The following is a 19775-nucleotide window of genomic DNA, read 5'->3' as shown; positions in this document are numbered from 1 at the left end:
GTCTAATCGTGTGTGTGTCAGCAGGTGGTGGAGGAGTACCCAGTACTAGAGGAGGCTGAAGAGGGTGCAGCGTCTCAGTCTGTCCCTGTAGAGCTGCTCCTGTCCGAGACCGCATTCATCTCATTTTCATACGACGCCAACGAAGAACCCCCCCAGCACGATGTCATCGTCATAGTGACCGACTCTGAGAGCGAGGACGAGCAGCAGGAGGAGGTGGAGGTGGAGGAGGATGAGGAAGAGGAACCGGTACGGACAAAGGGAATCGACTATTGTCGATTTGAAATACTTTCATTGCTAGACACTAATTGATCCTTCGCTAAGCCTTGGTTACTGTTACATTTTCCCAGGAAGCCCAATTTCCTCTTCTAACCACTGGCGAAATCCCCTCACAGTGATCTCATAGTGTGTTTCTAATACACAATGAAATTAAACTGACTCCCCCATGCTAATCAGGAGACTCTCGTGTGTGTCATGGTGGATTGTCATTACAATTGCTTCACAGGAACCTGGTAAAATGAAGGTTGTTGTGTTGCTAGCCACTGGATGGCTCTGAATGCACTGTCGGCATGCAGTCAGTTGTTATCAAGCACTCTCAAATCCTATCCAGATGTCGACAGCAGATGAAATTTCTATTCATAGCATGGATAACTTAGCTAGCTAACGTACATTTAGAAAAAAGCCTAGTTATATTATCTGGCTACTTAGCTAGCTAGCGTCAGCAATTTTGAGTGGTCAATAAAGTGACGGCGTCTTTACCGGCTGAGCTAGCAAACAATAACACAAGTATAATTCTGTATTCTAAAAATACTCCCAACAGGCTCTGCATTTCCAGAATCACAGTAGCAAGTACCCCTGGTGTACTGTTAAATTATGTAGCCATTTAAACAATTTGTTTTTGGATGAAAACTCAGTTTTTGTTATGCCCTCAATGGCTTTCATGCATTTCAAATGTGAGCTTGCCTGAGGTGTTTGCTCTCTGTGATTGGTTGCCCAACATTTGGGGACAAGGCTTAGTGAATGGTCAATTGAACTCCCTCAAATCCTAGCAAAAATCTTGCCTAAAATGATCTGAGAGTATGTCACTTAGAGATCTGGAACTCTATTTGATGGAATGAAAATGTTGATATGCAGCCCATACTCAATGTTGAAATTCAACTTGACTGTTCATTGAGACCTTTTACATCCTCTCTTTAGGACTATGATGATGAGGAGGAGGAGGAGGAGGAGGAGGATGATGACGAGGAGGAGGAGGATGAAGATGATGGAGGGATGGGGGATGAGGGGGAGGAGAGCAATGAAGGGAGCAGAGATGGCAATGAGGCATATGAAGGCGACGACACAGAGGTAAGATCCACACACACATGCGCGGTTACTAACTTAACGATGTAATTTCCAGCATGTGTTTTGTAATTCCACTCTCTCTCATTTCCTGTCTTGCACCCACTCCCTAATTCTTTCCAACTGTCATGTCTCTCGGATGTTACAGCCAGGCAATGTTGTAACCAAAGTTGTGTGCACATGCACGTTTTTCTGTGTGACGAATTGGTGCCTCACCAGTGCTCTTGCTACACTCTGCTACCTCATGTCTGTGTTGTGATCTAGAGTGACGGTGTGTGTGGGAACGGAAGGTCCTGGAAGATTGGCAGGGGAGAAGGGTGGGTGGAGGCTTTGTGGTCTGGGTGTGGATGCAGAAGAAAGCGGGGCACACCCTCTCCGTCTAGCTAGCTTTAAAGTTACTAGACCTCTAAGGGAATTGCCTGTACAAGGGAAATTAATCATGATCAGCATATGCGGCTTACCACAACACTACAGGGCAGTAGATAGTGCGTGGGAAACATCCTGTAACATCTCCTTCCGCCCTCTTTCCTCATCTTCTCTCTCTCCCACTGTGTGTGCCTCCCTCCCTCCCAGGGTCCTGATGGGACAGACCCAGGCACGGAGACGGAGGAGAGTCTAGGAGCATCTGACTCTACCCAGCGCCCGGCTGACTCCCAGACACACAGCTGTAAGACGATGGAAACTGTCACACACTTGTTTCCACAGTCGGTTAGACATCTGACACTTGAGTGACAGAGGGATGTAATATGTTGGTGTCTGTCTGGATTGAGAGATGCATTTTAGTCGCTCTGTTGGTAGATTAACCAAGCCAGTAGATTCAACATGTCGGAAACTGGTAGACATGAGCCTATTTTACAATATTATTGGGGTATCTGTTAGTACAACAGACAATGATGTAACTGCGTCCGTCTGTATGGAGAGATTACGTTTGTGTTGGATTTTGATGTAGGAACTCTGCCAAACTAAACCACAATGTCATCTCCTGTTCTGTCAGTCGAGGGCAGCAGCAGTATGGAAGCCTTCTCAAGTGACCCAACCAGCTCTGCTCCCCGAATGCACCAGTCTCCACGGAGAGCACCCCATCCGCTGCCCCCCCGCCTCAACATCAACCAGGAACGGGGACCCCCTGCTCAGGTACAGGTTTGTGCTTATGACACAATATAGCCAGTTAAACTGTGTGTGTCTGTGCATAAGACAATTATATTGCTGTTTTTGTGGTATGGTTATCTGTGTAATACCGAGTTGTGTGTGTTTGTGCCTTACAGCGCCCCATGCGCCGCCAGTCGGTAGGCAGAGTCCCTCAGCTCACCCCTGGGATGGCCAGCGGCGGAGTAAGTCACAATATTGGAGTAAGTCACAATATGGGAACAGGTAGCATGCTACCTGTTCCCATAGACTTCCAGGCATTGGCTAACACTAGTTAGCAATGGCTCGTGAAAACGTCCTTCAACTTCCTTTCCACTGCCCCTCAGACATATGAAATGGTATACACGAGTTTATCTGGTTAAGTAGAACATTTCGCGCTATCCCTTTTAACCTCTTGAGCTTACTTGAGACGCAGACGTCTCACCTAGAGCTCTAGAAATGCACATGCGCGACGCTATATGCTAATGGTATTAGTTAAAACGCAAACGTTCATTAAAATACACATGTTTGGTATTAAAATAAAGCTACAGTCATTGTGAATCTAGCCACCGTGTCAGATTTTTAAAATGCTTTTCGGCGAAAGCATGAGAAGCTATTATCTGATAGCATGCAACACCCCAAAAGACCCGTAGGGGATGTAAACAAAAGAATTAGCATAGTCGGCGCTACACAAACCGCACAATAAAATATAAAACATTAATTACCTTTGACCATCTTCTTTCTTTGCACACCTTGATGTCCCATAATCAATACTGGGTCTTTTTTTGGATTAAATCGGTCCATATATAGCCTAGATATCGATCTATGAAGACTGTGTGGAAAACGGAAAAAAGAGCGTTTCATAACGTAACGTCATTTTTTTAAAGTTAAAAATTCGACGATAAACTTTTACAAAACACTTCGAAATACCTTTCTAATGCAACTTTAGGTATAACTACACGTTAATAAGCTATAAAAATCATCAGGAGGCGATGTAAATTCGATAGCCTGCCGTGTGGAAAAATGTCCGGAGAAAAAGACAGACAATGCCTCGGGTTGGTGGTCGGAGAGAATCGGTTCCCTTTGGGCGGATCTACCAAGAATCAATTCAGATTCAAATGAGGAGACTCTATAGATCCTGTGGAAGCTGTAGGTACTGCAAGCTTGGCCTAATATATTACGGTTCACCTTTAACAATTCATGGGAGTGGCGCATGGATACTTTTTCCATCTCCAGTGATCAGATTTTCCTGCGCTTTTCGATGAAACAGACGTTCTGTTATAGTCACAGCCGTGATTTAAACAGTTTTGGAAACGTCTGAGTGTTTTCTATCCACACATACTAATCATATGCATATACTATATTCCTGGCCTGAGTAGCAGGACGCCAAAATGTTGCGCGATTTTTAACAGAATTTCCGAAAAGTAGGGGGAAGCTTAAGAAGTTGTTTAAACTGCAACTCATGTGTTCTGTTGTCAGTGTTTGATGTTGTCCTTTTAGCGCTATATCGGTATCGGACGATAATTATACCGATATTTAATAAATAAAATGGGGGAAATGTGGCCATTCTCATGTGTCATTGTCACAATGTAATAAATCACCATTTGAAGAATATACTTCTTGGACAGTTCTTCTTTTGTATGGCAATTTAGGAAAATTCGATGTGTAAAAATATTACTTTCATTTACCCGCTGTAAAACAGTATATCGGCAGATGTATCGGTGAGTTTTGTCCCCCCCCAAAAAACTGTATCGGACCCAAAAATAAATTCCGCTCAGGATCTAGTATAATATTCTTTCCTCCCTCTGCCTTCTTACAGCAGCACTTTTTTGACGATGATGACAGGATGGTTCCCAGTACTCCTACTCTGGTGCCGCCACACCGCTCTGACAGCTTTGCAGAAGCTATCCAGTGAGAAACACACACATCAGCCGCTAAACACCACTAGTAAAGTCCCCATAGGAACCCCATAGTACTTCTAACCTCTTCTCGCTCTCTATGGTCCAGTTCTCCCCAGGTGGCTGGTGTACCCCGGTTCAGGTTCGGCACCCCAGAGGACCTGATGCCCCAAACCACCACCTCCCACTCTGACCTGGGACATCTGGCATCACAAGGAGGTACTGGACTGTACTTAGGCACACCTCATCTCTTTTCTATTTCTCCATACCCTACCATTGAGACACACCCACTCTCTCTTTCCTCATACACACCACTGAGATCAACAAGTTAGTTATATGCTCCTCTCACTGTTTTTCTCAGATAACTTTTTAGAGATATTTGATAAGGAGAGATCTTACTTTTGCCATGTCAATCTCTCTTTGGTGAAGTCAAGTGTGTGTGTATGTTGTAGGTCTTGGGATGTATGATAGTCCTTTGTTCCTGCCTGGTCATGAGGATGAGTCTGGGGGCCTTGGTGTTCCCACCACACCCCTGCAGGTGGCTGCCCCAGGTACGGTACACACACACTAGGGTGACCACATGTTCCTGGATTGTGCGGGACAGTACTGCATTTTGGCCCTTTTGTCCTTCAACCAAACAATCGTGTCCTGAATTTTTTATTTTAACAAAACATAAATAACGAGAAGCAAAACATGCAATAATCCCGACCCTCACCCATGATTGGAGGACCTCAGACATTTACACTGTATATTTGTCAATATACTTATTCCACCCTTCAGATAGACACAGATAAATCTATTTTTTCCAATAAATCATAATTCTACCATTTTCTCTTGCAATGCATCCCGCCATTCTCCCATGGTGTCACAATCGGGACTTGATCCGCCCCCATCTGCAACATTTCTGCTTTAAAAAAAAAAAATTGTAACCTAAGTGCACAATGTTTCCTGTTGACTGACTGGTCCTTAAAGTCCCCCAGCAATACAGTTTGCAGGTCCAACCACACCCAGATATTATATCATAATAAGCATTCCTGGACTTGACTCCAAAAACAAGCCACCGATGGACAGTACCGAAAGAGATGCTCTGTTCTGTTTCCGCATGGCAGTCTGCACCGGTCTAACTGTTGAATACCCCGTATACTGAGCATTGTTTTTGTAGTGAGAATTTTAGATAATGGCTTTAATTGAAAAGAATGAATTGATGCTCAATTGTATGTCAGTTCATAAACCCGATGGTATGGACATGGACAATCTGTTCCCAACTATCTTGAATTTTATGCAGCATAGTTGTCAACCCTCTTGACTGTTAGTGATGATTTATATTAGTAATTTTAAGCCATTAATTTTTTTATTGGTGGATGACAAACTTGTTAATTTCCTTCTCCTTTAATTGCCTTTTCCATTTTTGTGGCAGTGCTGCAATGAGTTATTATTGTATTGGTTATTTTGTATTGAGCATACTTGTATGACACAATTCTTCTGTTATTGTTTACAATGTCCTGTATTTAATCAACAAATTCAAACTGCAGTAATTTAGAAAAAAGAAGTTGATTTGTCAAGTGTTTGTCACCTTCCAACCTGTCTCTTGTGGTCAATGAATATATATATATATATATATATATATATATACACACACACTACCGTCCAAAAGTTTGGTGTCGCTTAGATATGTCCTTGTTTTTGAAAGAAAAGCACTTATTTTTGTCCATTTTAAAATGACATAAAATGTATCAGAAATACAGTGTAGACCTTGTTAATGTTATAAATTGTAGACTATTGTAGCTGGAAACTGCAGAGTTTTTATGGAATATCTACATAGGTGTACAGAGGCCCATTATCAGCAACCATCACTCCTGTGTTCCAATGGCACGTTGTGTTAGCTAATCCAAGTTATTCATTTTAAAAGGCTAATTGATCATTAGAAAACCCTTTTGCAATTATGTTAGCACATCTGAAAACAGTTGTGCTGATTTTAAAAAAGCAAAAAAACTTGCCTTTAGACTAGTTGAGTATCTGGAGCATCAACATTTGTGGGTTCGATTACTGGTTCAAAATGGCCAGAAACGAATAACTTTTTTTCTGAAACTTGTCAGTCTATTCTTGTTCTGCGAAATGAAGGCTATTCCATGCGAGAAATTGCAAAGAAACTGAAGATCTCGTACAACGCTGTGCACTACTCCTTCACAGAACAGCGCAAACTGACTTTAACCAGAATAGAAAGGGGAGTGGGAGGCCCCGCTGCACAACAGATAAGATGTTAGTGTCTAGTTTGAGAAACAGATGCCTCACAAGTCCTCAACTGGCTACTTCATTAAATAGTACACCCGCAAAATGCTAGTCTCAACTTCAACAGTGAAGAGGCGACTCCGGGATGCTGGCCTAGTCTACAGTAGGCCAGTTGTATTGCTTCTTTAATCAGGACAACAGTTTTCAGCTGTGCTAACATAATTGCAAAGGGGTTTCTAATGAGCAATTAGCCTTTTAAAATTATAAACTTGAACACAGGAGTGATGGTTTCTGATAATGGGCCTCTATACTCCAATGTAGACATTCCATTAAAAATCCGCCGTTTCCAGCTACAATAGTAATTTACAACATCAACCATGTGTGCACTGTATTTCTGATCAATTTGATGTTTTAAAATGGACAAAAAATGTGCTTTTCTTTCAAAAATAAGGACTTTTCTAAGTGGCCCCAAACTTTTAAACAGTAGTGTATATCATAAGGATGTAACGCTAAACACTTTTCCAGTCATTGAGCTTTGATATTCTGCGTAGCAGAAGTCGAGACGTAGGCCAGTGTTATATGGTAAATCAATCACATTTGTCAAATCCTTTGGTTAAATTCCACTTATTAATTGAAATACATTCCAGGTGACTACCTCATGAAGCTGGTTGAGAGAATGCCAAGAGTGTGCAAAGCTGTCATCAAGGCAAAGGGTGGCTACTGATGAATCTCAAATATATTTACTCGAACACTTTTTTGGGGTACTAAATTAATCCATGTGTTACTTCATAGTTGAGGTCTTCACTAATATTCTACGATGTAGAAAATAGTACAAATAAAGAAAAGCCCTGGAATGTCCAAACTTTTGACTGGTACTGTATGTAACCCCTTTTTTGGGGTAGGCACAAAACTACTTTATACTTTGATTTGTTTCTTAAAACCGGTATTGGTTAACCTTCAGATGAGACCTGTGAAACTTGTGGGGGTCGTAGAGTGGAGTCCCATTCGTTTGTAGCCCAAATGGTCCAGACGCTATAGACTTTAATGTGAGAAGACTTTTCGGGATGCCTCTTGGTCTAACAAACACCGCTCTAGCCACCTTTCACTGCAGATGCGGAAGTGCGACACTGGTGGATGGAGTCTATTGAGAAGCATCCAATGCAAAAAAACAGGTCTCTAGCTTAAACTGACAGACTGATGGGGATTTTTTTAATATGCAACCAGTGCGTCAATCGACTCTCGGGGGTTAATAAGTTCATTAGAGTTAACTGCACCTCAGATTGCAGCCCAAATAAATGTTTGTGTTCAGACATTTCAACATAAACTCTGGATAAGCGTCTACTAATTCTCTCCCCCTCCCACCAGTGTCCATATTTGCAGAGGTCCCGCCATCTGACGGCACGGAACACACCTCTCAGTCTGTTCCCATGGTAACCACCTCAACCCCAGGCTTGGTGGTGGCCGAAGGACCAAGTCCTGGGGACGAGAGGGCTGATGTTTTCATGGCGCCGGGGGGAGACCTGTGAGACCACCTTGCTTACTCTATGAAATTCATCAAAAGTAAAGCTTCAAATTGTATAGCTGACTGAACTTGAACCGCAACAGTAATCGTGTGATCTCCATAGTGAATGACCTGTGTGTTGTGTACGTGTCCAGTGTGGAGGTGTCTCTGGAACCTGTAATGTCTCGGGCGGGGGAGATAGAGGAACCTACCCAGGTCTCAGATGACTGCGGCCTGCCTTCTACCAGCCAGGAACTCTCCTCCAGCTCTGCAGGTACTGACCCCAACTCTCTACAGTACCAGACCCGCCAACATGCACACATTTTGCGTACCAACTATGCAATTCTCTGTCGATGTATGCAGGTACGAGATCCGAGTTAAAAGTAAGCAGAAATTAATAGGACCTGTTTTTTTACTGGGTTTTTTGTTAATACACAAATCATCTAAAATAAATCCAGAGTAAATCTAACATCCCGATTTCTCGATCTGCAACACACAGACATGTACGGAGTTTGTGTAAATGGACATGGAGATTAATACATCATTATTGGACATAGCTACCCCTTGTCTGCCCCTCCTGTTTGTTGTGATGCTGAGTTTGCTGACTGTCAGCTGTATGTGAACACATGGACAAATCCCTTTTCGACTCCGTGTGTTGTGGAAAGGTCAACACTAATTGTAATTGTGTGTAACTGCTCCCTTTGTCTCTCTGCTTTAGACAGTAGTAGGACTCAGCCCAAACCCTCTAGACCAGGACACAGCCGACAGCTCCAACGCTGGACAGAGAACCGCATGAGGAGAGGTGAGTGAACAGACATTTATATTGTACACAGCTCTTAATACAACATATAAAACCAAGTTGAGATTCATTGTTGATGTTAAATCGATTTTAATAGTCAAAAAATGCAGAAGAGAAATGTTTCATCTAAAATTATTTGTTACATTAGCATCATCTTTGCATTATATATTATACAGGCGCTGTACAGAATCAGAATGATTTGTTTTTACATTAATAAAGCAGACCTTTGTCTCATACCAATATGTCTCGTTTGATGGGAACCAGGGACGTTGCCATCACGGGGTGTAACTGGGACTGGGAGGAGATTTGCCCGATAAACAACCGATCAGAGCTCCTGCCCCAACATTATTTCCATCTCCACAAGACATCATTCCCGCTACAAGACTGGTCACCATGGTTCCAAAGAGAACACCTGCGTTTTCCATAAATCTAAATTATGTATCTCCTGTAGTTATGGTGATCACTGATCATTTCATTGTTATGATGAATAATCTTCTTTTTTTATTTTTAGAATTGTTACGTGGAGTCCTTGCTAAAACATTGTGGTGTTGGTTTTATGAATAATGATGCTAATAAAGTTTGAGATCCATTAGGAAAATGGTGTGTCAGTGAATCGGTTTTTGAATGTCCCTGCTGTTTCTCCTCAAACTTCCTTTGGACAGTTGAAAAAGTCTTTGGCGGAGTTCTTCTGGGGAGCAGAGCTCACCGGGGGAGTTGCTATGAAAGGTCGCTCATCTCCCATATTGACATTGTAGTATTTGGCTGAAAGACACAGGAAGAGGGTGGGTTAATTTGAGGAAAATATGGGCTCACTTCGTCTCTGGACCAAATGGCTCACTTGGTCTCTCATTTGTTAATCACTTCATATATGTCTAAGAATTTAAGTTTGTGTAGCAATATGATACTGACAGAACCACCAACAATGAACCATCTTTTGTCAGAAAAACGACCTGTGGGAGGCCTCTTAATTGGCCACAGCAGACCCTGAGCCCCAATTTAGGGTATCTTAATGACAATGACTAGACAAACACCTCCCTCCTTATGGAGTAAGGAAGGGCTGCTGTTGACACACACTCCTAGGACAGGATCAGGACCAAGCCATGCCAGCAGACCCATCTACTCCACCCTCCTCTCTGACCCACCCTGCCTAGACACATGGGGCTCAGATGTGTCTGACATTATGTTGTGTAAGGTCTAGGACTGGATTTTTACAGCAGACCGACAGGTGCAGGGTTTTCCACCAAACCATTTTTCATCAAAGACAGGCTACAGGCTCGGATTTGGGTAATAAAAATAGTATCTTGGCTAAATACTTACAGCGTGAGAAGAGGTAGTAGTTGTATCCCTCTGGTTTCTTGTGGGTGGGGATGGACACGGCGGAGGTCACGGTGGATGGGAAGCCTCTCCAGGTCAGACGGATGTTGATCTCCTGTCCCAGCAGAGGCGCTGAGAGGAGAGACCGTTCAGTTTAGAGAGTGACAAAATGTCATTTGAGGAGTGTGATATTTGAACTGGAACATTTGTCTAGGTGTCTTGGAGTACAAATTCCAGTTTGAGGAAATTATGTAGTTCTTAAATCTGTCGGTTTACTTCTAATAAAAACATTGTTGCGACATTCCACTACAATCTGATTCTGCACCCACACAACCTGACTATTGTGATTGTTTTCTCTGAATAACCTGCTTACATTCAGTGAACCTCTTTCTCTTACCCTCCTTCCGAGCCGCATCTGAGTCTTTATAGAGAACTAAATGCATCTCAGATCAAATAAAACCTGTCTGTGAGTGGTTCTCAGCACTGCCTGCCTCAGTCTAATAAAATGTTCAGTGAAAGGACTGAAATGTCAAGTTGGGCAGCTCATTACCTGCTTGCCTAGCAACACGGTTGCGTACGGTATAAACAGAGTAGTGGACCTTCCTGCCGCATGTAGGGCTGATGCCAGACTGGTAGGAATACTTCTGCACCAAGCCTCCTGGAACAGACAATCGTACAGATATCAGACGTGGTAGCTCAGGATGACATGGGCATGCATGTTTTTTGTGCTTTACCAGAGACAGCCGAAACCTATGAGTAAATCTATTATCACTGGCTTTCGCAATAAAGAATATTCTAATGTATTTATATCAGAGTTAATATTGTCACAGAAGGTTGGTGTCACCTTAATTGGGGAGGACGGGCTCATAATGGCTGGAGTGGAATGGTATCAAATACAACAAACACCTAGTTCCCATGTGTTTGATATTTTATTCGCTCCGATCCAGACATTATAAGCCGTCCTCCCCTCAGCAGCCTCCACTGGGTAAGTAGTGTACAGCAGTCAGTCACCTCTCTTGAAGAAGTAGACCGACTCTCTCCTCTTGCGGTACTCTGGCACAGACAGGGCAGCCGTGATCTGTCCTTGCAGCCCATCGAAGCCCGCCCTGATTAGCTTGGGGTAGCCGGGCTCCATCATGCCATTCTCGAACCTCCAGTAGTTAGAACCCTATGGAGGGGAGAAGGCACATAGATAAACAATTTTGTTCTCTATCAACTCCACTTAATGTAGTATAAAAGTAGGTATTATAACACTATGTTTGGGATAGTTACATTCTAGGCCTATTGAACAGATACCCTTCACTTCAAGTCAGTAATACTGTATGACAAAATGGAAATTCTATCATTTGCTTTGGGTATCTTATGTTTCAATGTTACATAGGTGGTGTACCTTGAAGAAGTATGTCTTGCCCTGGCAGTTGCAGCGGGTGAAGACTGTGTCGATGGGAGAAGGGACACCCCACACGTCTGTGATCCCACGGGCAGGTCCAGGCACCCTATTGCTGTCCAACACCCAGAAATAGTGTCCTAAAGAAGGAGGACAGTGGAAGCAACACTGGGTATGGTATGTCCATCTGCATCGAGTCCTCAATTACTTTTCATCCTCATCCTATTTTTTTATTTAACCTTTTATTTAACTAGGCAAGTCAGTTAAGAACAAATTATTTACAATGATGGCCTACCCTCTAGTATCTATCTTCTAGTCTATAATACAGGGGTTGTCTTACTGTAGCTAACCATCTTTACCCTTGGAAATTAACGTGAAACATTTACATGTTTGGGGTTCTCTTGGGTTTGAAAAACAATCAGTGTCACATCTACAAAATGTGGATAAGAGCTGAAGGACAGTCCAGTCACAACATCACAAAGGCAGACAGGGTACGGTCTGGGAATGCAAACCCAACATCTGGTGTGTCTGGTACATAGACTATATAATTACAGTATCTAGACCAAGTGTTATGGTCTGGCACTGACCTCTGAAAACCACCACGGTCCCATTCCTCAGCGTAGTCACCGCGCCGACGGGACGACCGCTGCAGATGTTGGTGTCATTGTGTTCATCTGGAGAAAAAGGAAGCACACGAGGACAATTAAGAAAAATAAAATGAAACAGGACCATTTTGAAGTGTTTGTCCAAGTGTTAATTGGCTAAAGGGGCAATCAGCAGTTGCTACAGCAATTTTTTTTGACTTATAAATGAATGACATGTACCCATTGATTCCTGAAGAATATAACAGTTCATGAGCTGAGTTCAGCTGTCGTACTTTATCAGAACCCAAAATATAAGCTTGTTTTACTCCTATGTTTGTAAACAAACACTAAATAGCCTCAACATGGTTAAAACTATAATTTTGATATCAGGGTTGGTCAGTCCTTGTATCCATAGTCTATATTTCTCCAGGCCCATCCCTCAGCTTTTTACTTAAACAGTGGCGTGAGAACGCTTTGTTATTGTTTCAACTGCTGATTGCTGCTTTAATGTGACCTCTTTCTGTTTTGCTCTGTGAAGGAGCTGAGGACTTTTTTCCAAACCACAGAAAGTGCTGGACTGTCTTCTTAGGCTATGGGAAAACTGTCACCTTTGACTGTCACCAGTTAATATAGTGCCGCTACACTTGGCAAGAGGAAGCTCTTTTCATCCAAGAGAAGTAATACAATCCAATGCGACACATTAAGGAAAGGATAGGTTGGCAAATCGACCTAGTTATAAGGCTGGTGACTCTACCATTGCCCAGTAATAAGGCTGGTGACTCTACCATTGCACAGTAATAAGGCTGGTGACTCTACCATTGCCCAGTAATAAGGCTGGTGACTCTACCATTGCCCAGTAATAAGGCTGGTGACTCTACCATTGCCCAGTAATAAGGCTGGTGACTCTACCATTGCCCAGTAATAGGTGCTCTACCACTTTGACTGTTTCGTTGCAATAGTATTAAAGTAAGACAAAGCAAGATCCAACATGGTTAAGCTTACCTGCTTGGTAGTCCCTGGGGTTGTCTGTGCCCAGATCTTGGTTGATATCGGTGAGGGTGCTGGGCCGTGTAGGACTGGGCTTGGGTTTCCCTGTGGGTTTGCTGGGCTTGGGTTTCTCCGTGGTTTTGTTGGGGGTGGGTTTGATGGAGGGGACGAGAGTGAGCTTCATGGGGTCTGTAGTGGTCTCCTCTGGTGCAGCCTTGTCTCCTTCCTCTTCATGTCCCGTTGGGTCTGTGGATGTGGCCTGAGGATCTGAGGTGGGAGGCGTTGCCAGATCTCCAGTCTGGGGGATACTGCTGTCATCAAAACTTTCTGGGGTGTCCACTCTGCCAGGTTTAGCTTCGGGATCACTATCAGATGCTGGTGCCTCAGAGGCCGCATTGGGATCCTGTGGGTCTGAAGGGGTGGTTGTTGGGGCATTCTCCTTGTAGCTGTCCTGCTCTGAGCTTGGGGTAGATCCTTCAGGGGCACTGGGTGTCTGGTCAGGCTTGGTGGAGGGGGTGGGGCTGTCTAGAGATGCAGGGGTAGCCTCAGGATCCTCTGAGCCTGAGGGTGTACCCTGTGTGGGGCTGGTAGAGGTTGGGTCGGAGGCTGGTGTGGTGGCAGCATTCTCTAGGTTTGAGGGTCTGGGTTCAGAGTCCTTTGGCAGTGTGTTCTCAGATTCTGCCTCCTGACCCTCAGGGTCCAATTCACTCTGTCCTTCAGATAGGAGTTCAAGGGTGTCCTCTGCAGGAGTAGGCCCAGGCTGGGGCTCTGAGCTCGGGAAGACTTGGTCGGAGGGCTGGGGGGAGGCAGGGGTGGGCTCAGAGGAGGATCTAGGGGGAGTTGTGTCTAATGCATACGGGCTGCTGCTGGAATCAGGCTGTCCTTCAGGAACACTGGAGTCTGGAGTTAGAAAAACATGAGATTTGATGTCTGTGTCAGATTTGATTTGACTCCAAATGACTCAAAGTAGATTGTGAAACACCTTGTAAAATGCAATTTCCAGGAACAGTGAAATAGTGATATGGCTCAGCTATCATCTCCCACACTGTGCCCAAATGCTGTGGTGTGTATTGTTGGATTCAAAATTTTGAACATTGAGATATTAAAAACATGATAGATCAGACGCATAGTATATTAAGGAGTGAGATCTGTAGAAAGACAGAGTGGCTATGGATTGTGCTGGATGGATGGGAGGAGATCAAAGGATTGCTATAGAGGAGGCAGATGGACATCTGTGGACTAGATGAAGGAGGGGTTGAGGTCAGGAGGTGAGGTCAGATCCCCTGAAGGGAGTAATAAGGGTTTAGTATCCTGTTACACTCTTCCTGTGGAACCATAAGAGGGAGGAGTGTCTTAAGTGGGATATATATACCTGTGATGGTGAGAAATGTTTGTTTGGCTGTCTGAATTACAGCTGTAAAGACCCTTTGGCAGAATTAAACTTGGTTAAGCTTCTCTAGTGTCTGTGAGTTATTTACTCTGAAAAATAAGATCCTAACAGCATATATGCATTTTGTAAACTCCTGTCCTGACTGCATAATTAATTGCCGTACTGGGACAATAAAGATGGAATTTCATTGAATCCCTTACCTGCTGTCTCAGTGGGAACCTCATTGGCTGGTTCGGCAAGGTAGGGGTTTGCCTCTGCTGGTGGGGTCCCCTCTTGGCCAGGTGTTGCCTCTGGATCCCATTCCTCAGGGAAGGGTGTGTAGTCCCCCTCTAAAATGGCCTCTTGCTCAGCCTCAGGAGAGGGAACAGGGAGTTCTGGCCAGGTCTCACCCTTTACATCTGTGGAAGGGAATAAGGGCAAATGAATGTCAAATTCACATTCACACATCTTCTAACTAGCAATTCAGCATAGGCTAAATAAAAAGTGAATTTGTAGCTATGTTGAGAAACGAGAAAAAAGTTTCTCTCACCATCTCCCTGTTCATCCTGGAGTTCTGGTTCTGGAGTGACCAATGGCATGAACTGGTCATCTGACAAATTTGAAAATGAATGTAATTGTTTATTAACATAACTGAGTTATAGGTGGCATGTGTAATTGCACAACTCTGTCTCTGATATTTTCCTATTTTTCTAGTTCATCCTGGCATGTCTTGAATCAAACCACAGACACTGATGACATTCCAGGCTGGAATACACTTCTACAGTGCCAACGGGTTTGTAGTGGGCTGGCCAGAGTGCATCAATCCAAAAACACCCTGTTTTATCCCGAATCGACCTTTGGGTTGCAACCCACATATAACACTTCCATCTCCTCATCCATCCTGGCCTCATCTCGCCATTCCTCACTTCTCTCTTTGATTGAGACTGTGCCTGTTGCCCTCCTCCACACGGCCCACTCATAATGACATTATTTCCCCATGTTTCTCTTGGCCGTTGGGGCTGGCCCGGACACAGAGCTCCTGGCTACCTCTGAGGAGACATGGCCTCCGGGCTCCGGCTCAAGTCACAGCTGGAGAGAATGTCACAGCAGCAGGACAGGCAGCCAATCCAAAACATCTTGGAAGCACACTCTCTGCCATTTTTGACTGGTCAGGAAAAGTTCAAAAGATCTGTGTTTTTCATTAGACAATATTACTCTCTTATTACAGGGAATGTTTTGACTTTGTCATTGGAAGATGTTGGGCTGAGTGAATAATTGTGAAAATTCAATTTTCAGTCTTATTTAGGGCTGAAGTGTTGGTTATCCATCTCCTCAGTAAGGTTGTTCTGAAGATACTGACCTTCATTCAGTTCCTCCTGTGGATTGGGAGTCATCTCTGGCTCCTCATTTGGCTGGATCTGGGGAGGCTCTGCCCCTGGTGTGTCAACCAAGTACTAAATGAGTCAGAGTATCCAAAAGCAACCAACTTTCCTATAATATCTCTCAAATCTAATACTTAATGAAATATACCTTTTTGTTTGTTATCAATTACGTTATTGCATGAGCTAGTCTTTGGTGTTGTACTGGCTGGTTTTGTGCTTGTAATGGTAAATAATAAGACAGAAAATAATTAAGATGAACAGACAGGCTTCTGTATTTTAACATGCATAACGCTATTGATATGAATATACTGCATGAATAGTGCCAGCATGCCTATCTTTAAATAAATCTATACCTTTTGGTGTTTCATCATTTACGTTATTACATGAGCTAGTCTTCAGTGGTGTTGTGCTGCCTGGTTGTTTGGTGTCTGTAGTAATTATTAAAAGAGAAAAAAATGAACTGACGCAGGCTACTGCATGAGTTTAACATTTACATGCATATTTACATGCATAGTGCCAACATGCCTATCTTTAAATCAACTAACTCTAACCACTTTTTCATTGTAAGTCATACTATAATTTATACGATGTTATTTCATACATTAAATTATATACTATCTTTACCTGTGGATGCAATACAGAAAAGTTTGTGTCTACAGAACGTATTCACACCCCTTGACTTTTTCCACAATTTGTTGTGTTACAGTCTGAATTTAAAATGGATTCAATTGAGATTTTTTGTGACTGGTCTACACAAAATACCCCATAATTCAAAGTATAATTATTTTTTTATTTTTTTACAAATTAATAAAAAATATAAATAAATGAAATATCTTCCATCAATAAGTATTCAACACCTTTGTTATGGCAAGCCTAAATAAGTTCAGTGGTAACAATGTGCTTAACAAGTCACATTAATAGCATTTAACATTTATTTTTTTAAAGACTACCTCATATCTGTACAGCACACATACAATTATATGTAAGGTCCCTCAGTGGAACAGTGAATTTCCAACACAGATTCAACCCCAAAGACCAGGGAGGTTTTCCAATGCCTCACAAAGAAGGACACCCATTGGTAGATGAGTAAACTTTTTTTTTTAAAGCAGATATTGAATACCCCTTTGAGCATTGTCAAGTTATTAATGACACTTTAGATGGTGTATCAATACACCCAGTCGCTACAAAGATACAGGTGTCCTTCCTAACTCAGTTGCCGGAGAGGAAGGAAACCGCTCAGGGATTTCACCATGAGGCCAATGGTGACTTTAAAACAGTTACAGAGTTGAATGTCTGTGATAGGAGAAAACTAAGGATGGATCAACAACATTGTAGTTACTCCATAATACTAACCTAATTGACAGAGTGAAAAGAAGGAAGCCTGAACAGAATACAAATATTCCAAAACATGCATCCTAATTTCAACAAGGCACTAAAGTAATACTGCAAACAATGTTGCAAAGCAATTCACTTTTTGTCCTGAATACCAAGTGTTATGTTTTGGGCAAATCCAATTCAACACATTACTGAATACCACTCTTCATATTTTTAAGCATAGTGGTGGCTGCATCATGTTATGGGTATGCTTGTAATAGTTCAGGACTGGGGAGTTTTTCAGGATAAAAAAAGAAACGGAATAGAGCTAAGCACAGGCATATTTCTAGAGGAAAACCTGGTTCAGTCTACTTTCCACCAGACACTGGGAGATGAATTCCCCTTTCAGCAGGACAATAACCTAAACCACAAGGCCAAATCTACTGTACACTTACTAAGAAGATAGTGACTGTTCCTGAGTGGCCGATTTACAGTTTGACTTAAATCTACTTGAAAATTCGAGGGCAAGACCTGAAAATTTAGGTCTAGCAATGATCAACAACCAATTTGATAGAGCTTGAAGAATTTTGAAAATAATAATGGGCAAATGTTGCACAATTCAGGTGTGGAAAGCTTACCCAGAAAGACTCACAGATCTAATCACTGCCAAAGGTGCTTCTACAAAGTATTGACTCGGGTGTGAATACTTGTGCAAATGAGAGATTTCTGTATTTCTATTTCAATAAATTAGCAAACATTTCTAAAAACATGTTTTCACTTTGTCATTGTGGGTTATTGTTTGTAGATGGGTGAGAAAATACATTTATTGAATCCATTTTGAATTCAGGCTGTAATGCAACAAAATATGGAATAAGTCAAGGGGTATGAATACTTTCTGAAGGTACCGTACATGCAAAAAAAACATGCATGGTTTCAGTGTAGAATTTTACTTCAGAAGACCATGCTAGGTGTGTTTGACATTTTACTAACCTTCAATACCACACTGGCTCTTGTAATCTGGGCAGCACTTGCTGTAGCGAGCGCAGTCTGGATCACAGTCACACTGCCTGCCTCTCTTAAAGGATTCGCCACACCGCCCTTTACACGAGTCACCTGGTACACAGACACAGTCAGACATACAGTACATCCATTATCACACCAGTCCCCTCCTGGTTATGTTATAACCCATGCATAATACCTGTACACCCATGTGCGCCTATATCATCTAAAAACACGTCAAGCATTCTAATGGGTTATTATGATCCACATCTTGTTTATCATAATGTAATGTCACTCGGATACCACAAATAAATAGATAAGAAAAGTCCTTACTGGTGGTGCACTGGGATTCGTAGTCCTTACAGCACTCCTCGTGAGTGAGACAGTCATAATCACACTGGCACATGTAACCCCTGTAATACTCTCCTCCACATCTCCCACTACAGCTTGCTATACAGAAAGGTCAACAACATAAAGAATATTTTGTGTCATTCAGTAGTCTAGCACACAGTCATGGAGATCTTTCCACAAACAGATAGTCACAAGTCACCAGCAATGACAACAGTATCAATATCATTCCAACAATAAGGCCTTGTCACATGGACTTGTCACTTGTCACACTGACAAGATAATGGTGGAATCCTACATTACAGAGCCAGAAAAAAACTATTTCCCCCTCCTAGTTAATCATTTGTGAATGAGTAAATATAAATCAGTGTATATAAAGCATATACAGTCTGTTATACTTTTACAGAAATAAATTCAGTACGCTCATGGTAATTTACAGTGACAACATGCATCCTTATCATCTCTAACGGAGGTTAGAACCATTTAGAATAAAACCCAGAAACACCACACATCAGAAAACGAATCAAAGCAATTTACATATGCAGTGATTAGAAATACTCACACTGAGCAGAATTGAATGGGAGAGCACAAGCCAGCAGAAGAAGAGCAGAAATAACTGATGGAGCCATCTTCACAGGTGTCCTCTGTTTCAACCTGAGCAATAGCATTCGGACAGACAGAAAGGAGAGAACAAAGAACATCACAACTCAATTAATTTATATTCCATTATAAATCATATAGCCTATGCACAATGACTTGAGAGTGAAAGGTCTCACTGTACCTTGAAAGAGTGGCCCTCCGTTCAAATCCTGCTGAGTCCTGCACTGTGTGTGCTTTTATAAGGACTGAGAGAGAGGCAGGCTGCCGGTTTCTTCTCTGACAGGGATTCCCGTTAATTTGGAGAATCCGGTCCAATTAAAACCCACAAGTGATTCGCAGACTAGACTCCTACGCAATGAAGGGAGGGAACCCTAGACTGTACATTTCTCCCTGCACATTTTGAGTAAGAGTTGGATCTGCTCCAACACGTGTTTACTGTGCCAGTCAGATGACATCACACAGACTGGTGTACCCTTTTCTTTCAAAACAAGATTACAAAAAGAAGTTCAGCAAAAGGGTATTAAATTAACTCAAGACAGACTTATGCTATTTATTTAGTCTTTTCAGATCATTCCTATGAATATTGGCTAAGGCGGCAATC

At 42.6% G+C, this 19775-nt stretch overlaps 2 protein-coding genes across 3 annotated transcripts in view; one reads left to right on the top strand and one right to left on the bottom strand.

Moving 5' to 3' along the window:
• Nucleotides 1-9488, top strand: part of LOC112251222 (nucleoprotein TPR-like) — a 39187-nt gene extending 29699 nt beyond the window's left edge. The window contains 12 exon segments of the mRNA XM_042322261.1: nucleotides 25-246; nucleotides 1195-1344; nucleotides 1912-2005; nucleotides 2333-2472; nucleotides 2604-2669; nucleotides 4283-4374; nucleotides 4471-4580; nucleotides 4814-4912; nucleotides 7956-8112; nucleotides 8247-8365; nucleotides 8810-8893; nucleotides 9155-9488. Coding sequence (XP_042178195.1) covers nucleotides 25-246; nucleotides 1195-1344; nucleotides 1912-2005; nucleotides 2333-2472; nucleotides 2604-2669; nucleotides 4283-4374; nucleotides 4471-4580; nucleotides 4814-4912; nucleotides 7956-8112; nucleotides 8247-8365; nucleotides 8810-8893; nucleotides 9155-9207 — 1386 coding nt within the window. The 3' untranslated portion in view covers nucleotides 9208-9488.
• Nucleotides 9361-19512, bottom strand: LOC112251152 (proteoglycan 4-like). 2 transcript variants are annotated; one of them, XM_024421936.2, is made up of 15 exons: nucleotides 19356-19512; nucleotides 19137-19228; nucleotides 18560-18676; nucleotides 18218-18340; nucleotides 16267-16341; nucleotides 15892-15966; nucleotides 15082-15141; nucleotides 14753-14950; nucleotides 13178-14062; nucleotides 12179-12265; nucleotides 11595-11731; nucleotides 11216-11372; nucleotides 10755-10862; nucleotides 10208-10336; nucleotides 9361-9652 (listed from the first exon to the last, which is right to left on the bottom strand). In XM_024421936.2, exons 2-15 carry the CDS (start codon nucleotides 19201-19203, stop codon nucleotides 9534-9536), a joined length of 2337 nt encoding a protein of 778 aa, XP_024277704.1. In that variant the 5' UTR covers nucleotides 19204-19228; nucleotides 19356-19512; the 3' UTR covers nucleotides 9361-9533. The 2 variants fall into 2 exon arrangements, with proteins under 2 accessions (XP_024277704.1, XP_024277705.1); XM_024421937.2 differs by lacking the exon at nucleotides 16267-16341.
• Between the last annotated feature and the right edge of the window lie 263 nt (nucleotides 19513-19775).

Source organism: Oncorhynchus tshawytscha, linkage group LG05 (genome assembly GCF_018296145.1).
Source record: "Oncorhynchus tshawytscha isolate Ot180627B linkage group LG05, Otsh_v2.0, whole genome shotgun sequence".
NCBI lineage: Eukaryota > Metazoa > Chordata > Actinopteri > Salmoniformes > Salmonidae > Oncorhynchus > Oncorhynchus tshawytscha.
The sequence above is the reverse complement of the archived record's forward strand: the minus strand, read 5'-3'. Positions and strand labels throughout refer to the sequence as shown.